This window comes from Delphinus delphis, chromosome 10 (genome assembly GCF_949987515.2).
Source record: "Delphinus delphis chromosome 10, mDelDel1.2, whole genome shotgun sequence".
NCBI classification, from domain to species: domain Eukaryota; kingdom Metazoa; phylum Chordata; class Mammalia; order Artiodactyla; family Delphinidae; genus Delphinus; species Delphinus delphis.
Genome location: NC_082692.2, coordinates 3,656,164 through 3,672,392, shown reverse-complemented (window position 1 = coordinate 3,672,392; position 16,229 = coordinate 3,656,164). Strand labels below are relative to the sequence as shown.

At 42.6% G+C, this 16,229-nt stretch overlaps 1 protein-coding gene across 1 annotated transcript in view; it reads right to left on the bottom strand.

Moving 5' to 3' along the window:
• Window positions 1–16,229, bottom strand: part of FARS2 (phenylalanyl-tRNA synthetase 2, mitochondrial) — a 382,893-nt gene that overhangs the window by 298,694 nt on the left and 67,970 nt on the right. The window contains exon 3 of the mRNA XM_060021600.1: window positions 9,918–10,561. Coding sequence (XP_059877583.1) covers window positions 9,918–10,538 — 621 coding nt within the window. The 5' untranslated portion in view covers window positions 10,539–10,561. The remainder of the gene's footprint in view (window positions 1–9,917; window positions 10,562–16,229) is intronic.

Below are 16,229 nucleotides of genomic sequence, written 5' to 3'. Positions count from 1 at the left end.
CCAAATAAAAACGCCTTCAATAAAGCCCACTCCACATGAGGCCATTAAGGAAACCCAATCACCACATGGTGGAGAATAAAACCTGTCATTCACTGAAGGACAGAAGAGTGATTCGGGGTAGAGAGCAAGAAGAAAGAGACTGTGCTTGGATCACCACAAGACTGACACTGGGGGAGCCCGGGAAAAGCAGCCCAGGAACAGTAGGGTTCTAATGAACCATCTGTAAAGTGGGAGACAGTATCAAAGGGAGAAAAATAAAATTTTCTAATGATAAATGAGAGTGGTTTTCTAACAAGAATGGACCACGATAGAGGCTAAAGGGGTTGTTTGTAATGAAGGATGTCTATACCAGGATTGAGCCATTGCAGACAAGTCTATGGAGAAGTCCCTTACCCGCACTCCTACAGGGGGAAACGGGGAGCAACAGTGATCACTTATAAAAAGGGGCATGGGATGGGATATGAACCTCACACAGACATCGTGATGAAGTAGTATATAGCAATCGTTGTGGTCAAAATTATAGCAAAAGCTTACTTCTCAGGACTTCCCTGGTGTCACAGTGGTTAAGAATCCGCCTGCCAACGCAGGGGACACGGGTTCAAGCCCTGGTCCAGGAAGATCCCACATGCCACGAAGCAACTAAGCCCGTGCGCCACAACTACTGAGCTTGCACTCTAGAGTTCATGAGCCACACCTACTGAGCCCATGTGCCACAACTACTGAAGCCCGCGTGCCTAGAGCCTGTGCTCCGCAACAAGAGAAGCCACCGCAATGAGAAGCCCGTGCACCGCAACGAAGAGTAGCCTCCGCTCACCGCAGCTAGAGAGAGCCCACGTGCAGCAACGAAGACCCAATGCAGCCAAAAAAAAAAAAAAAAAACTAAGAAAAAAAAGCTTACTGCTCTATACAACTTCATTTATCTCTTCTATGAAAATATGCTCCTTTGTTTCTGTGTGAATATTCATGAATCATATATTATAAAATATTTACAACGTCTCCATAATATCACCACATCTTCAGTTATTAAGACCTAAAGTTTTGTATTTCGTAGACCAGTAAAAATTTCAAAAAATTCAAGGCAGACAAAAATAAATAAATAAATTTACCAAAAAAAAAAAAAAAGAAAGAAGGGGGGAGGGGAGAAGGGGGAAAGGAAGGAACGGAGGAAGAAACGTAGCATTTAGAATTTTTTTTTACAATAATGAAGACGGGACTAGGCAGGAAGGAAGGCTCAGCATGAATAAACTATCATTTGCACAAGTGTATGTAATAGAAAGACCCTGGATAACACCTACCCAGAGGAAATCATCAAACAGGGATAGAGACACGGAGGAAACAAAGCCTCTGCAGCCAAGAGTGGAGAGTAAACTGCAGAATGTCTGCCCCCTGCCCACCCCGTGCATTCGCAGGCCCCCTGAACAGGGCACCACCAGCGAGACTGGACAGGCATCTCCGGAGACCAAAGGAAAGTGGAGCTTCTTCGAGCACTGGTCCAGGTGTGTACTTTTTAATTAATATATTTAAATCAGATTAAATAGGTACAGGACTCATATGGGCTCCCTCCAGTGGGTCCAGCAAACACATGAAATCTGCTATCTTTTGCAAAAATAAATGTCTCGATAAATGTTTTCCAAAAATTTAGTTTCGAAGCTATAGAACAGTGGTTCTCAAACTTGTCAGTCTCAGAGATCCTTCTACGCTCCAAAAACTCCATAACATCTTGATTCCTTTGCAAACACTGGTGACGCCTGTGCCACCACCACTCGCCCTGCCTTCACCTCACGGGAAGTCACTGTCTTGCTTTCGGTGTTTATCGTTCCCATGTACTTTTTTCACACCTACCTACAAATTTATGTAACAAAAAAACTGTGTGGCTGTGGTATGCATGCATGCGTGTGTGTGGAGGAGGAGCTGGAGCTAGTGCACGCAGACAGAGAGCGAGAGGGAAGGAGCACAGACTAAGCACACCGTGAGAGCACGTATTGCTGGGCACATTTTGAAATACCTATTAGGAAGATATCCTAGTTTAGTATCACTCATAATTTATTTGCTTCTCTCAACGTTTTATTAAAACCTCATCCAAGTTGACATGGTACCTCTAGTTTATTTATGTTAACTGCTGTGAAGCACTCAATGCACACTTAGAGCCCATTGTCCTTTATTTGTAACACCTAGAAGAAAAATGCCAGATCCCAGAGCGCACAATTTGAGAAAGAAAAAAAAAAAAAAGGAAAACTACCAAATAACTCTACAAAGTGGTGGCAACTACATACGCTCCCCGTCGAAGGGTGTAAGATTTATGGTTCCTCTAGATACTCGGTATTGTCAAGATTATTAAATTTTGCTCATCTAATCAGTTTGTAGGAATATCTGGTTGCTTTAATTTGCATTTCCTTATTTACCGATAAAACCGATCCTTGTTTATTGGCTGATCTCATGCTTCTTCCATCAACAGGCTGTTAATGTTCTTTGCCCATTTTTCTTTCTTAAACAAAAATTACACGATCGATTTATAAAAAGTGTATGTGTCATCTTAAATAGTAATAAAAGCACACACATGTTTGCTCGCCACCCACATCCATTTTCAGAAGAGAGAACAGTACCAAAAACCTTGCAGCCCCTTGCATGCCCGTACCTGACCACAATCCCCTGCCACTCCTTGTAGAGGAACAACCAAACAATGTTTAAATTATTCCCCTGCTTTCCACAACTTGTCCACACCTGCACAAACACCAAAATAATATATTGGTTAGCTCTGCCCACGCCTTAAACTTTACGTAAATGCAATCATGCAGTGTAGGCTTTTAAAACTTTCTTTGCCTAATGCTACTTTCTATATTCATTCATGTTAATATATTTGATTGTGATTTATTCATTTTCACAAATATATGAATACCATACCATACTGATAGTGCTATGAACATTCTCACTGTCTGCTGATAGAAGCACTCAAGACGCATCTGAACTACACACTTGAGAGTGGGGTTCCAGGTGTGGGTTTTATACTCCCTCAGAGCATTCTCACGGCTCCACATATCGGCCAACTCTTGGTATTTCAGATTTTTTCCTACTGGATTCTTTTTATCATACTGAGACCTTTATATTTGATCAACAATAATCCTCTGTTAGTTATATGCATAGCAGATTTCTCCACCCAGCCTGATGCTTGCCTTTTAACTTTGTTTAAGAATTCTTTTATTAGGTGTTAAGTTTTACCTTAACGCAGTCAACTTTAAAATTTTTCTTCCACTAAGGATTTTTCTTGTTTAGGAATTCTCGATTTAAGAGACTGTGTTCTACCCACAAGGTGATAACAATAATCTCTTGTATTTTCTTCTCAAGTTTTGAAGACTTCCTTTTCACAAATGGATTGTGAAACCATCCGGAGTTGAATTTTGCATTTGGTGTGAGGTAGAGACCAAGTGTTCTTTCCTCTACAGACAACTGTCTCAGAGCAATTCATGTGGAATCCATCATCTCCCCACTTATTAACATCACTTCCATTTTATAATGAAAACGAACTCCCAAATATGAGGAGAGCTGTTTCAAAGTTCTCTATTTGACTAAACTTGTGCCAATGCAAAACCATCTTAATAACTGGAGCATTATGAGTCTTGATGCTTGGTAAGGCGTGTCCCCTTACACTGGTGCGCTTAAATTTTTTTCTGGCTATTTGTAAACTTGCTCTTCCTATAAATTTGAAAATCAGTCCTTCAACTTCTCCAAAACACGCAGTAGACATTTTTATTAGATTTACGATGAATTTATAGATTGATTTGGGGAAAGCTGTCATCTTCATGAATCTAGGAACATGGTATATCGTTCCTTTGTCTCTCCGTCCTTTCCTTTGTCTCTTCTTCCTTTACGTCTTTTAATAATATCTGATAATTTTATCTACAAGTATCTTGAACATCTTCTGCAACAATGATACCTAGATTCTTCGAAGTTTTAGTTGATGTTATGAATAAAATCTTTATTCCATTTTATTTTCTAACTGGCTATTAGCTGTAGATAAGAAATGTATTTTTGTATATTGTCTTTGTATCCAACAGCACTGCTGAACTCTCTTATGAGCACTAATAATTGATCTGGATATCTATTCAATTTCCTAGGTAGCCCATCATGTCATCCATAAATGAGGCAGCTTTATCTCATGTTTCCCAATGCTTAGATCTTCATTTCTTTCTGGTTTACTGCATAAACTAGAACCTCCCACACAGTGATGGCAAGCAACCCTGAATTGTTGCTAATTTGATGGGACTGTTTATAATGATTCACCACTAATTATGATGTATGCTGTGAGTGCTTGACAAATATCATTTATAATGTTAAGGAAGTTCCCTTCTGTTCCTAGCTCGCTAAAAGTTTTTATCATATTAATGTCATCAAATGCTTTCTTAACGTCCTAAAACGTTAAATGCCACCAAATGATTTTCCCACATCTACTGAGGTGATCACATGCTTTTTCCCCTTGTATCAGTTAATATCATACAATGTAATACATGCATAGTAATAATGTGGTAGGACACAATACTCCAACAAATTACATTTGCAAACATTTCATTTAATAATTCTGTACCTGTTCATTAGAAATGAGAATAATCTGTGTTCATGAAGATGAAACCTCTAATATTATCTTTTTTATCTAATTTGTTATTAACAAGTCTAACATGAAATGAGTTTGATAGGTCCCTCTTTTTCTATTTTTTGAGAAAGACTACAAGTCTTTCAGATTTTATAAAACCTCACAGTAAAATCATCTCAGAATGATGGAAGAGAGGCTATTAATTCTAGATTTAATCAGTTTCAGTTTTCTACTGAATGTAACCTGTGCTCACGCTCTAGTGTTTAGTATCTCCCGCCTCCCGTTGTTTTTTGAATCTTAACTGTTGTCTTCCCCGTGAAACCAGGGACCTCCTCGTGACTGTGTGATACCGTCTTACAGCCCCGGATCCCAGTTCATGTTCAGCAAAATTTTTTTTTTTATTGACAGACTGACTGATCCCAATGTTTTCCTTCAGTCTTTTTCTTCGAACTTTTATTAGGAAAATTTCAAACACATGCAAAAATAGAAAGGATAATGTTGGATTCATCATGTATCCAACACCCGGCTTCAATAATTGACAATTCATGACCAATCCTCTTACATTCATCCCCAGACACCTACCCCTCATTATTTTGAAGAAAATCCAGACATCATTTTGCTCATGTGTATTTCAATATGTATCTCTGAAAGAGAATGACTGTATAAAAATACACTACCATTGTTATACCTTAGAAAAGTAAAAATAAAGAACTCCTTAAATTCAAATATTCAGTTGGTGTTCAAATTTCCAATGGTCTCAAATCTTTTTTCTTGAAAGGTGTTTTCTCTTGATAGGATCTACACACTGTGAGTGAGATCTGTCCTTTTAACCTATAGGCACCATCTACTGTCTTCCCCTTTTGTTTTCCTTGCTTTTATTTGAAGAAACTGAATCATTTATCCCGTAGGGCAGTGCTTCTCAAACTGTCTACGGTAAAGAGACAGTTTTAGATTTCTAATCGGTCTCGAAATGATACACGGTGCTACTGCACAAAACCACCACCCAGACTGAGCACATGCAGCTCACCAAGAGCATCTGGGAACACCTGGACCAGTCTGCATGCAGAGCCACAGAAGTCCTCTGACAACAGGCTTGACTATGACGGTCTAAACATTTCTAATCACTTACTTCTGATTCTTGTACTTATTTCATTATGCAGATCTCATCTTGAGGAACACTGCTGTAGAATTTCGTCAGGCTGGATTTTGCTTATCACATCTACATGGTATAGTTTAATGTGTTTCTCTGTCCTCTGTATCTCCTATAAATTTGGTTGTTGGATCTAGCTATTTGAACTGATTTAGGTCCAAAGTTTTGGGCAGGACTTCACAGGTGGCATTGTATTCTTCCATCAGGAGACATGTAAGTCTGACTGCCCCGCTTTCTGTGATGGTAGTGGCCACTGGTGAACAGTGTTACCACCAGGACTTAATGTCAAACCCCTCTACTCAATCTGGTTCCCACAGTTTGTTCTCTGGGAGACTCCTAAGGAAGTTCTCCTCTTCTCGGCCCCCGGCTTCCCCCACCGTCTCAGTTTCTGACACAGTGCAGATCTGCCAGCCAGCGGTGAAGCGCTTAGCGAGACGCTGTCAGCCAGGGTGTTGGGGAGTTGTCTGTGGTTTGGGGTTCTGCTATTCCAGGTGCTGTGTCTGTTTTGTAGGACTTGGGACTACTAAAAACTATACAACCCAATTCCCACTTTTGAGAACAATGTTGTTTGCTTTTAGCAGGGTTTTAATTTTTTTTAATAATATATTTAAAACGAAATGTATGGCCCATACTTTTTTTTTAGCTGCATCCCGTCCATTTTGCTTTATTAATGTTAACTGTGATGGTACAACTTAAGTGGGTCGACCAAGTTCCTACGTAATAAAGTGACTATTTCCCCCATGCCCGAGCAGTTTGAAGTGAGTATTTTCATTGTTGGTGAGTGGTAAGTAACTTCTGATACATCCTAATATTTCTCTTTAACCCATGAATCTATAGTTGTGAATCTTTAGATGGCTGAGGATATGGAAACTTCTTTATCCTTTTCTTACTGCTTTCTACATCAACTACATTGTTGTCAGGCATGGTTCTATTAATGTTACTGATTCTTTGACATTTGTTTACGACTTCAACTGTCACCTAGTACATGGGCAACATGTTTTTTTAAAATTTATTTATTTATTTTTGGCTGCACTGGGTCTTCGTTGCTGCACGCAGGGTTTCTCTAGTTGCGGCAAGCAGGGGCTACTCTTTGTTGCGGTGCACGGGCTCCTCATTGCGGTGGCTTCTCTTGTGGAGCACGGGCTCCAGGCATGTGGGCTTCAGTAGTTGTGGCACACGGGCTCAGTAGTTGGGGCGCATGGGCTTAGTTGCTCCTCGGCATGTGGGATCTTCCCGGACCAGGGCTCAAACCCGTGTCTCCTGCACTGGCATGTGGATTATTAACCAATGAACCACTAGGGAAGCCCCTTATTTTTTTAAGTTATTCCATGTGACTATGTGACTAGGATTTATGTATATGTCTGTCTGTCTGTCTGTCCAAACACACAGAAATACACACACACACACACACACACACACACACACACACAGTTACAGCATTTTAAACATAAACATAATCAAGCCTCTTAACCATATTTTTCAGATTTCCTGTATCTTTACTCACTTTGTCTGCTTAATCCATTGGTTTTCGATTGAGGTCATTTAAAATCTACTGTGATTATGAATTTGTCAAACTTAACTTTTATTTCTTCAGTTTTGGTTTCTATATTACGGCTATGATGTTGGGCACGTTAAAATTCCTAAGTCATAAAGCATCCTGGTCGATGTATTATCCCTCTTTATTCATAGTTAATATTTCTTCCATATATTCTATTCTATCTAATATTAATAACTGCTTTGCCAGCTTTCCTTTAGTAAGTATTTGCTTGATATATATTTTCCTGCCCTTTACTCTCAACCTCTGGTGTGGCTCTACTTCAGGTCTCTCTAATGGACATGTCCAGTCTGGTAAGGTGTGTCTTTAAATTGGTAAATTTAACACATTTATATTTGTGAATACTGATACATCGTACCTTGTCTCGAAACACAGAAGGGTTTTATTCACAATTAATAGTTAAATAAAATATACATCGTCATAGTTCATCCATTTCTGTGTTTATCCTCGTTCCTTTACCCCACACCTCTCTGTGCACTTTCCTCCTTGCTGAAATATACCATGTAGTGATGAAAACAATGATTACCGAGATTACGAAATAACAGGAAAACTTTAAAGGATGACAATATAGTTTTGTAAATTATATATGTAGCATGATTAAAACTATTGAGAAAAATCCTATTCCTAGGGTAATAAACTGAAAGAAGGAAACGAATGTTTTTGAGATTTAAGATTAGGTCAGACTTAGTACCAACACTATAGCTGAGGCCAGGAATCCACAAAACTCCACCCCTCTCTCTCCAACACCGTTCCTGGAACTAAAGCCCCGCTTGGGTCCCAAGCAGCTCCTCTATGAAAAGCAACAGACCACAGTAGAACAGGTGGAGTTCAGGGTTGACTCTGCCACCAGCTGGCTGGGTAATACTGGGCAAGTCGCTAACCTACTGGGGCTTCAGATTCCTCGTGGTTGAAGTGGAAATAATCTGTCTCACAAGTTTTTATTACGAGGAGTAAACGAAACACGGCACGTGGAATTACTTTATCAAACTATATTCTTAGACACATATGTGTACATGTGTGTGTGTGTAATCTTTCTAACTAGAAGCAGAATCTTTCTAACTAGCGCCTGCTCCCCGCTAAACTGGACCAGACCCCGCACAAGTGTGAAATGAGATGAAGTTAATTCCCTACCCGCTCCCTGTTTCCCACCGTCTAAGGGAGCCTGGATTTTTTCCACCACTAACACACCAGTGTGTGTCTCGCAGCTCCTCTCCTCTGCCATTCCCACGGCTTGCAGGCTTACCAACCAGGGAGCACCATCCTTGCTCATTTTTGTAATGAGATAAACTGGGCTGTGCACCTGCCACTGCCGTGACCTGGACACCCTGTCACTGGTGTCACACCTCCGCTGGCTCATTAGCTGTAGGTGATATTCCATCACTTGGTCATATTTCCCAGACTTCAACCTGTCTTTGTCCATTTCCCTTTTGTTTCCTAATAAATCTGTATCCTTGTTAATAGTTATTCCTCCTAACACAGAAAATAGTCAGCTTTTCCTAGTAGCAAAAGCGCTCATCCAAGCAGCTCTGGGATCAAGCCTGGGTGGCCTTTTGTGTAAAGCTAATACCTCTTTCTGAATTATCACGAATTCCCAGGAAGGCAGCACATCCTGAAGCTAACGGCCCTCTCTCCTAAAACACGACTCATTTAACACAACACACGGCGGTTACTCACCAGCCTGAGGATCCTATACTGTTCCTGCTCATATCCGACAACCCACTAACCTGGTGTTTTGTGGGAAGGAGTTTTGTGACAATTATTCCCCCTGTTTCAGTGAACGTGTTTGGAAGAAGTACTATAGGAGCAATGCCTCATTAATTCCATTTGTTTCTCACATAAAAACGGAGACGGTTTTAAAATATGTTAATGAAAGACAAGTGATACTGCACTTTTTTAGGAAATAGACTCAAGCTTTAAGGAATATTCATAAATTGCCAAAAAAAAAGAAAAAAGCTGCGCACAATGTATTAGGATGTCAGCTAACAGGTGCAAGGAGTTGGGTGCTTTAGAGAATGGCCGGAATATCAGATTTCCTGATCAAAAAGGCTCTATGCATCCAAACACGTATTTCAAGAAGAGCAATAATGAAAATGTCTCAAAAAGAAAACATGTAAAGCACCCACAGGTGTAAAGCAGGGGACGGTAAGGACAGAGTGCGGGACAAGAAGACAGCTTACAGGCTCAGCCGCTAAACCACCAGTCCCCAGGCTACCTAAGAAATTCATTCATGCCTAACACCAGGAACATGTAATTAACCTCCGCTAACTGAGATGTGGGGTAACCAGACCACGGGTCTCAGGGCTGCATCTCGAGTCATCCGGGACTGGCGGTAACTGTGAGCCACTGACTACCCACTCATAAGGAAAACCCAGAGACAGGCACGTTGGGTCTGGAAGGAGAAGGACTGACACAAGGAAACAAAGGCCTGCCAATTTCTGCGGCTACTGACACAACACATCAGCCAGAAAACACTGAGCTCCGCCTACACAGAGGACGCCACCCAGGATGGATAACGCACGGGTGCAGAACACGGTCAAGGACCCCGTGGGGCTTGGCTGACATAAACCGCAGTGGCCTCCGCGAGACCACACAGGCTGTCCTCCAAGCCCGAGAGGGGCCGCACTCACCTGGTGCCGGGAGAAGAGCCGCACGGCCTCCAGCTGGTGGAACACAGGGTGGTGCTGGGCGTCGATCTGGTCACGCCGGTACACGTCGCCCACCACCAAGAAGGCATCTAGCCCCGCGCGCAGCAGGTCCCACTGGTGCGCGGACGTGTGCGCGCGCAGCATGTGGGTCGCGTTCAGGTAATAGCTGTCGCCCTTCTTCCGGCTGGGGTGGTCGGCCGGGACGAGCAGGCTGTCGAAGTTCTGCCAGGTGGTGACCACCGGGGAGAGGTCGTCGTAGACTGAGAAGAGAGGCGTCCCCGAGCGGCCCACGTACTGCGCGTAGAAGTGCTGCTTCACCCTCTCCTTGATCAGCCACAGCGGGTGATGCGGCCGGTTGTGCAGGTTCCTGCCGACCCTGGACAGGACCTTGCGGGACAGGTTGCTGTAGCCATCCTGGGGGTAGGACTTGCCCAGCAGCTCCACCGTGCCGCCCAGGGCCCCGAGGGCTCCTCGGGTGGCGGGCTCCGGGGCAGCAGGCCTCGCGCCCGAGGCCTGATGCTCAGGGCCTCGGCAGACCCCGCTGGCCTTCCTCGCCAGGTGGACGCGCACCTGGGCAGCTCTCCTGAGAGCCCAGCAAACCATCGCAGCAACTCCTTTCACGGGTTCTGGAAAGAGCACACACATAAGCACCAGTCATGGTTCACTCTGCAGAAAGTAAGGGGTGGGGGGGCGGGAGGGCCCTGTCTCCCACCAGCTCCCCACCACCCTACTGATGTCTGCCTCCCCCTCCGCCACTCAGAGCGAACAGCCAGTTAAGGAAATCTGCCCAGAGGCTTATACCCTCTGCTCCACATCAAGAGAATCACGGACGTCACGCTTAGATCCCTAATCTCTAGCTGTCCTCCCGAGTGTAAAGAAAATTTCCCTTATCAGGTCACATCATGTCCCGGACCCCTCACGCTGAATAAAACTATCAACGTGATGACTTTCTTTCTTTTTTAATTTATTTATTTTTTTGTTTTGTTTTTGGCTGCGTGCGGGCTCTAGTTGCGGTGAGCGGGGGCTACTCTTCGTTGCGGTGCGTGGGCTTCTCACTGCAGTGGGTTCTCTTGTTGTGGAGCACGGGCTCTCGGCACGTGGGCTTCAGTAGTTGTGGTACGTGGGTTCAGTAGTTGTGGCTCGCGGGCTCTAGAGCGCAGGCTCTGTAGTTGTGGCTCGTGGGCTCTAGAGCACAGGCTCAGTAGTTGTGGCTCGCGGGCTTAGTTGCTCCACGCATGTGGGATCTTCCCAGACCAGGGCTCGAACCTGTGTCCCCTGCATTGGCAGGTGGATTCTTCACCACTGCGCCACCAGGGAAGTCCCATGACTTTCTTTTATTTTGACTACTTTTGGGGGTCTCACTTCTTAAAGGAAACCCATGATTACGTCATGTCTCTGAAGGATGGAAGGAGAATGTCTGAAACGCCATCCTGCCCATTTCACCCTCGTTAACCACCAAGCTCTGCTCACTCCTGACAACATGTGACTTCTGATTAGTTCACCATATTACAGGATGACATGAGCAAAGCTTTTCTTTTGGATGTTTCCAATAAAATACACCAATTTAGGTAATCGCTATTTTTATGTGATTTTTTAAAAATAAAAATGAAAAACTTAAGGAAATATTACACAGAGTGATAGACTATACCAGTGGACAGCTGAAATTATTTTTATAGATGCAAATCTTTTCTGTCCTCACATCTGGTCATGTCATTTAAACTTAATACCATTGTAGGATCCCATCAATTACATGTCTCTTTTGTAAAAGAGCAACTTTCTACTGGGCACCCACAGGAAACCAGGAGCAGGCCTAAACTCACTTGGGAAGAGACGCAGAGCAGCCAGGACACAGCGTATTGACCAGATCTTCTTTTTAATGCCCAGAATTTAATAAGAAGAGGACCAGATTTCACAGCTGGAACTCACTCATAGGCTGTTCGCATCAAAAATGAGGTGACAAAGATCCAGGTATAGCGGCCCAAACTCTAAGGTACAGGGAGTGTTAAGACAACACTGAAGGATTCTGGATACTTCTCTGCTGGTCCACGAGCAAGTTTAAATTGACTCGGGGATCTCAGGCATGAAGATCTTTAGAGGTCAAATCCCTAGGTTCATAAAAAATTTACCATGAACTTAAATCTGCCAAATAACATCTTCTAAAACGTGGCATTTTTACCCACTGGGCTACTATAAAGCATACAACCAGGTAGTGATTTGACTTCCAGGACTCTGCAATCATACCAAGAAAATGCCTAACTTCATGCTAATAAACTGCATTAGGAGGGAAGGACATTGCTCCACGCGACCATCCAAAGCACAGCGGGTATGTACCCAACAGCACAGCCCACCCAGCCTATGGAACCGGGACCTCCCAGATCCGAGTTAAACCACACGTGACACCTGGGGAGAGCCCCTTGGTCTGAGACGGCCGTCCCGTTAGAAGCTCTCAAAGATACCCAGAAACTCTGTGGGTTTATTCATTTATGGCACTATTTTGTCAGAGCTGTTGCGAAAAGTGTTTTTGGCTGCACTTCAGTGGAAATCCATCTCCCCCCTCCACAGTGCTCAGCGGCCTGTCACTGCGGTGGATATCAATTTTAAATATGCCCGTGCCGCCTCCTGCGTCTCAGCACTAAGTCACGCTGGTCGCTTGTCAGCGACCCAGCTCAGCGCCCTTGGCAAGACACGACAAGCATCTCTCCCTTCCAAAGCCATGTGCTGTCACCAAGCTCAGGATTCTTCCAGGGAAGGTGCTCCTGAGGCCGTATTCATGGGCTGCCGACCCCCCTTTTTTCTGTTTCTGCTCCACACATGCCCATGCCCACCTGCACCCCCAGGCTCTGCTCCCACCGAGGTGCCCCATCCACACGTCCTTTCTTGGTCCTCCTGACCCCACCCCTAGCTTGCTAAGGAAAGTTTACTTTTCTTGTCCTTGTTTTCAGACTTTTTAATCTATCTGCTCAGCCCTCATCTGTCATTTCTCCCCACCCAAAACAATTTGTTTTTTTTTATTATCACCTCTTACAGAGAGAGAATAATGACTATGCTAGATTTCCCACTGCCATCTGAAAAGTAAATGCCTTTCTTCTTTCCTCTGTCAAGTTTCTCTGTGAGAAAGTCCATCTGGAAAATACAGGAGACCCAGAAAGATAACGCCGACCATGGTCCTGCCTCTATGGAAAGTGGTTTTCCATTTCATCCTTCCAACAACTCTGTGAGGCAAGTATTACTCTTATTATTTTACAAAGAATCTAGGCCTCAATTAGATCTTGTAACTTGCAAAAACTCATACATCTACCTGTGAACCAAGTTCAGAACTCTGAGCAACTCAATTATTTCTCAGTCAAAACAGACCCAAGACTGTTACATTCAAATTACTTCTCTGTAATTACCTATCTTAACTTCTACCTTAACTGAGCAACTTAGATTATACCTCAATGCATTTTAAATACATGCATGAATAAATCAAAGAAAACACATTCGCTTAGATGGTGGAAATGAAATACCATTCAACTCAGGACCTGCGGGCCCAAACTGCCCATGCCCTGTTTTTGAAAATAACGTTTGGAAGAACCCAGTGATGCCCATTTGTTTACATATTGTCTGTGGAGGCTTTTCCACTACAAAGTCAGAGCTGAATAGTTGACTGTACCGCCCTCAAGGCCTAAAATACTTATTATCTTGTCCTTTACAGAAAAAGTTTGCTGAGCCCTGTTTTAGCTTAACTCACTGAAAAGTTCTTCCACATTACTAAGAATACCTTTTGGTCACAAACACATGTGGATTATAGAGCCGCTGAAAGTAACAAACGTACAAATGTGAATATTAAATGTGTTCACTTTGGCACAGAAGCGATAGTGAGACGGACCGTGAAAAGAGTCAGTACAACATCACGGGCAAAGGCCACACTGAGCAGAGACACCCATGGGCTGTAACCCTAGGCCGGCCCCTTGGGCGCTCTGTGTATTATCCTTGGACACAGCATTTGACGTTTTTCGGCCCTCAAGCTTCTCATGTATAGATACAGAAAATAATACCTACCTCATGGTAAAAGGATTACACCGCATCCTGTTCATAATGCTCTCAACTCATTGTCTAGTACGTAAGACACAAGATAAGTTGAATCAAAGGTTAAAAATGGCCCATAGACTTCTAGAGACCAGGTAACAGAGAAAGCAATACCACTGAGACAGAGAACATGGGATGAATTTTATTTGTTTGTTTGTCCAAATGATTTCCACATGTGTGTCTTTGGTTCGAGAGGGAAACGGCTTTGGACGTGTTGAAGTTAAGTACGGGTGACAGAGCCATCTCACAATTTCTAGGACCCAGTCTGAGGTTTGCAAATAAGGTAAGAGCTCAGTACTAGCAATGGAGACCTTGGGATTTGTTTGTATAGGGGTAAGAGTTAATGTCGTAAGCATGTATAAGAACCCATTGGAAAGTGAGAGTAACAGCAGAAATGGGCAAAAGACAGAGCTCTTGGCAATTATCCTCTTTAAGAAGGATATATAAAGAGTAAAAGAACCAAAGGGTTCTCACAGAACCTAGAACAGGAAGTTTCTAGAAGGAAACCAAGGTTATTTCTGAACCAAGGGCCGCTGTATATACAATTCTTAATATGCTGTATTATTACCAACTGTCTGTCTTCCTGCTAGACTATGTGGTTCTTGAGAGTAGAAGACACACAACCCCTCTCTTTCCCAAATGACCGCGCACTCAGAGGCTAGCACTACACCTGACACCAGGCAGAAGAGGAAGGGAGAAAAGAAAGTGGGAAAACAGAAAAGGATGGAAAGGAAATTCGCCAACAGGATCAAATGTAGCAAAGATGTTAGGCAGGGGGCAAAGTAAAGAACTATTTGACAAGATGACCATCAACAGGGCAATTTCAATGGCTGGGTGAAGACAGAAGTCAGATTAAAATGGGTTTACATGAATGGAACATATAAAAATGAAGGAGGTTACCAATGAGAAAATGGATTAAAAATACTTTGAAACTTCTGAGACCAAAAGAAAGGAAGTTAAGGGAACTTTCAATAGATGACCCCGATCTCCCAAGGAAAGCTTTAGACTTATAAAGAAAAATATTCTGTACAATCTCAACATTCACCAAGTAAATGTTATTTCGTCTGTTAGAATGAATGAATTTTGCAGCGGTTTAAACAGTCCTTCCTTCAATCTCCCTCAGTCTTGTGTGTAAAGGAGAAACTAATTAGTGGTAATTTCTCTAAAGCACAGTTAGCTTACCGAAAGGGCCATGGTACCCAAATGTGGCCCACATGTGGTTATGGCCATGCAAAAGAGATCAGGTGCGTCCCATTAATCTGCAGAGACAGGGCTGAAACAGCATCTACCCAGAAAAATGAAGCTGGGCCCAGTCAACACACAGCTTATATACTGTACTGGACTAAATAACGGCAGGGAAACAGCCAATTTCCATTAACTTTTGCTCAAAAAGAGCGGGCAAAGAGTGTTTTTGTTCCTGCTGAATGCAAAGAAAATGTCTCTAAAAAGGCCGTTCCCTGTGTCACTGGTGCAGCCTTTCTGGGCAGCCATCTAGCACTAGCAAGAGACTCAAACCTGTTCATACCCTTTGGCACGGTAATTACCCTTCAAGGAATTATCACAAGAAATAATGCAAATTAAGACAGAAGTGAAACACAAAGAAGTTTCATTACAGTGTGATTTATAATACAGAAAAATTACAAACAACATAAACTTTCCCCAGAGAGGGGGATATTAAGTAAATTATAGTAGAACCATACAGTAAAACATTGTGCAGTCATAAAGTGTAATGGTTGCAAAGAGCTTTAATGACATGACTACATACTGACAAAGTGATAAATAGAATATAAAAATGTATGAGATGATCTTAACTATATAAATAAATATATATATATATATATATATATATATATATATAAATACACACTTACTATATTTAGAAACCGTGGAAGTACTATGTAAGATTCAATGGCTATAATCCCTGGTCCTTATTTTCTACTTTTATAGTTCTAAATTTTCTAAATGGACATCTATTACATTTTTTATTAAACCTGTTATTTTGAAATAGTTGAATTATTATAAGAAAAAGTTATTTAAAAATATGGCGAGTTGAGTTCTAGCCATTTTAAGAGGTTGTATTAAACCCACTTATAATTGTATCAAGAATAATGGACATGTATACACTACCAAATGTAAAATAGCTAGCTAGTGGGAAGCAGCTGCATAGCACAGGGAGATCAGCTCGGTGCTTTGTGACCATCTAGAGGGGTGGGATAGGGAGGGTGG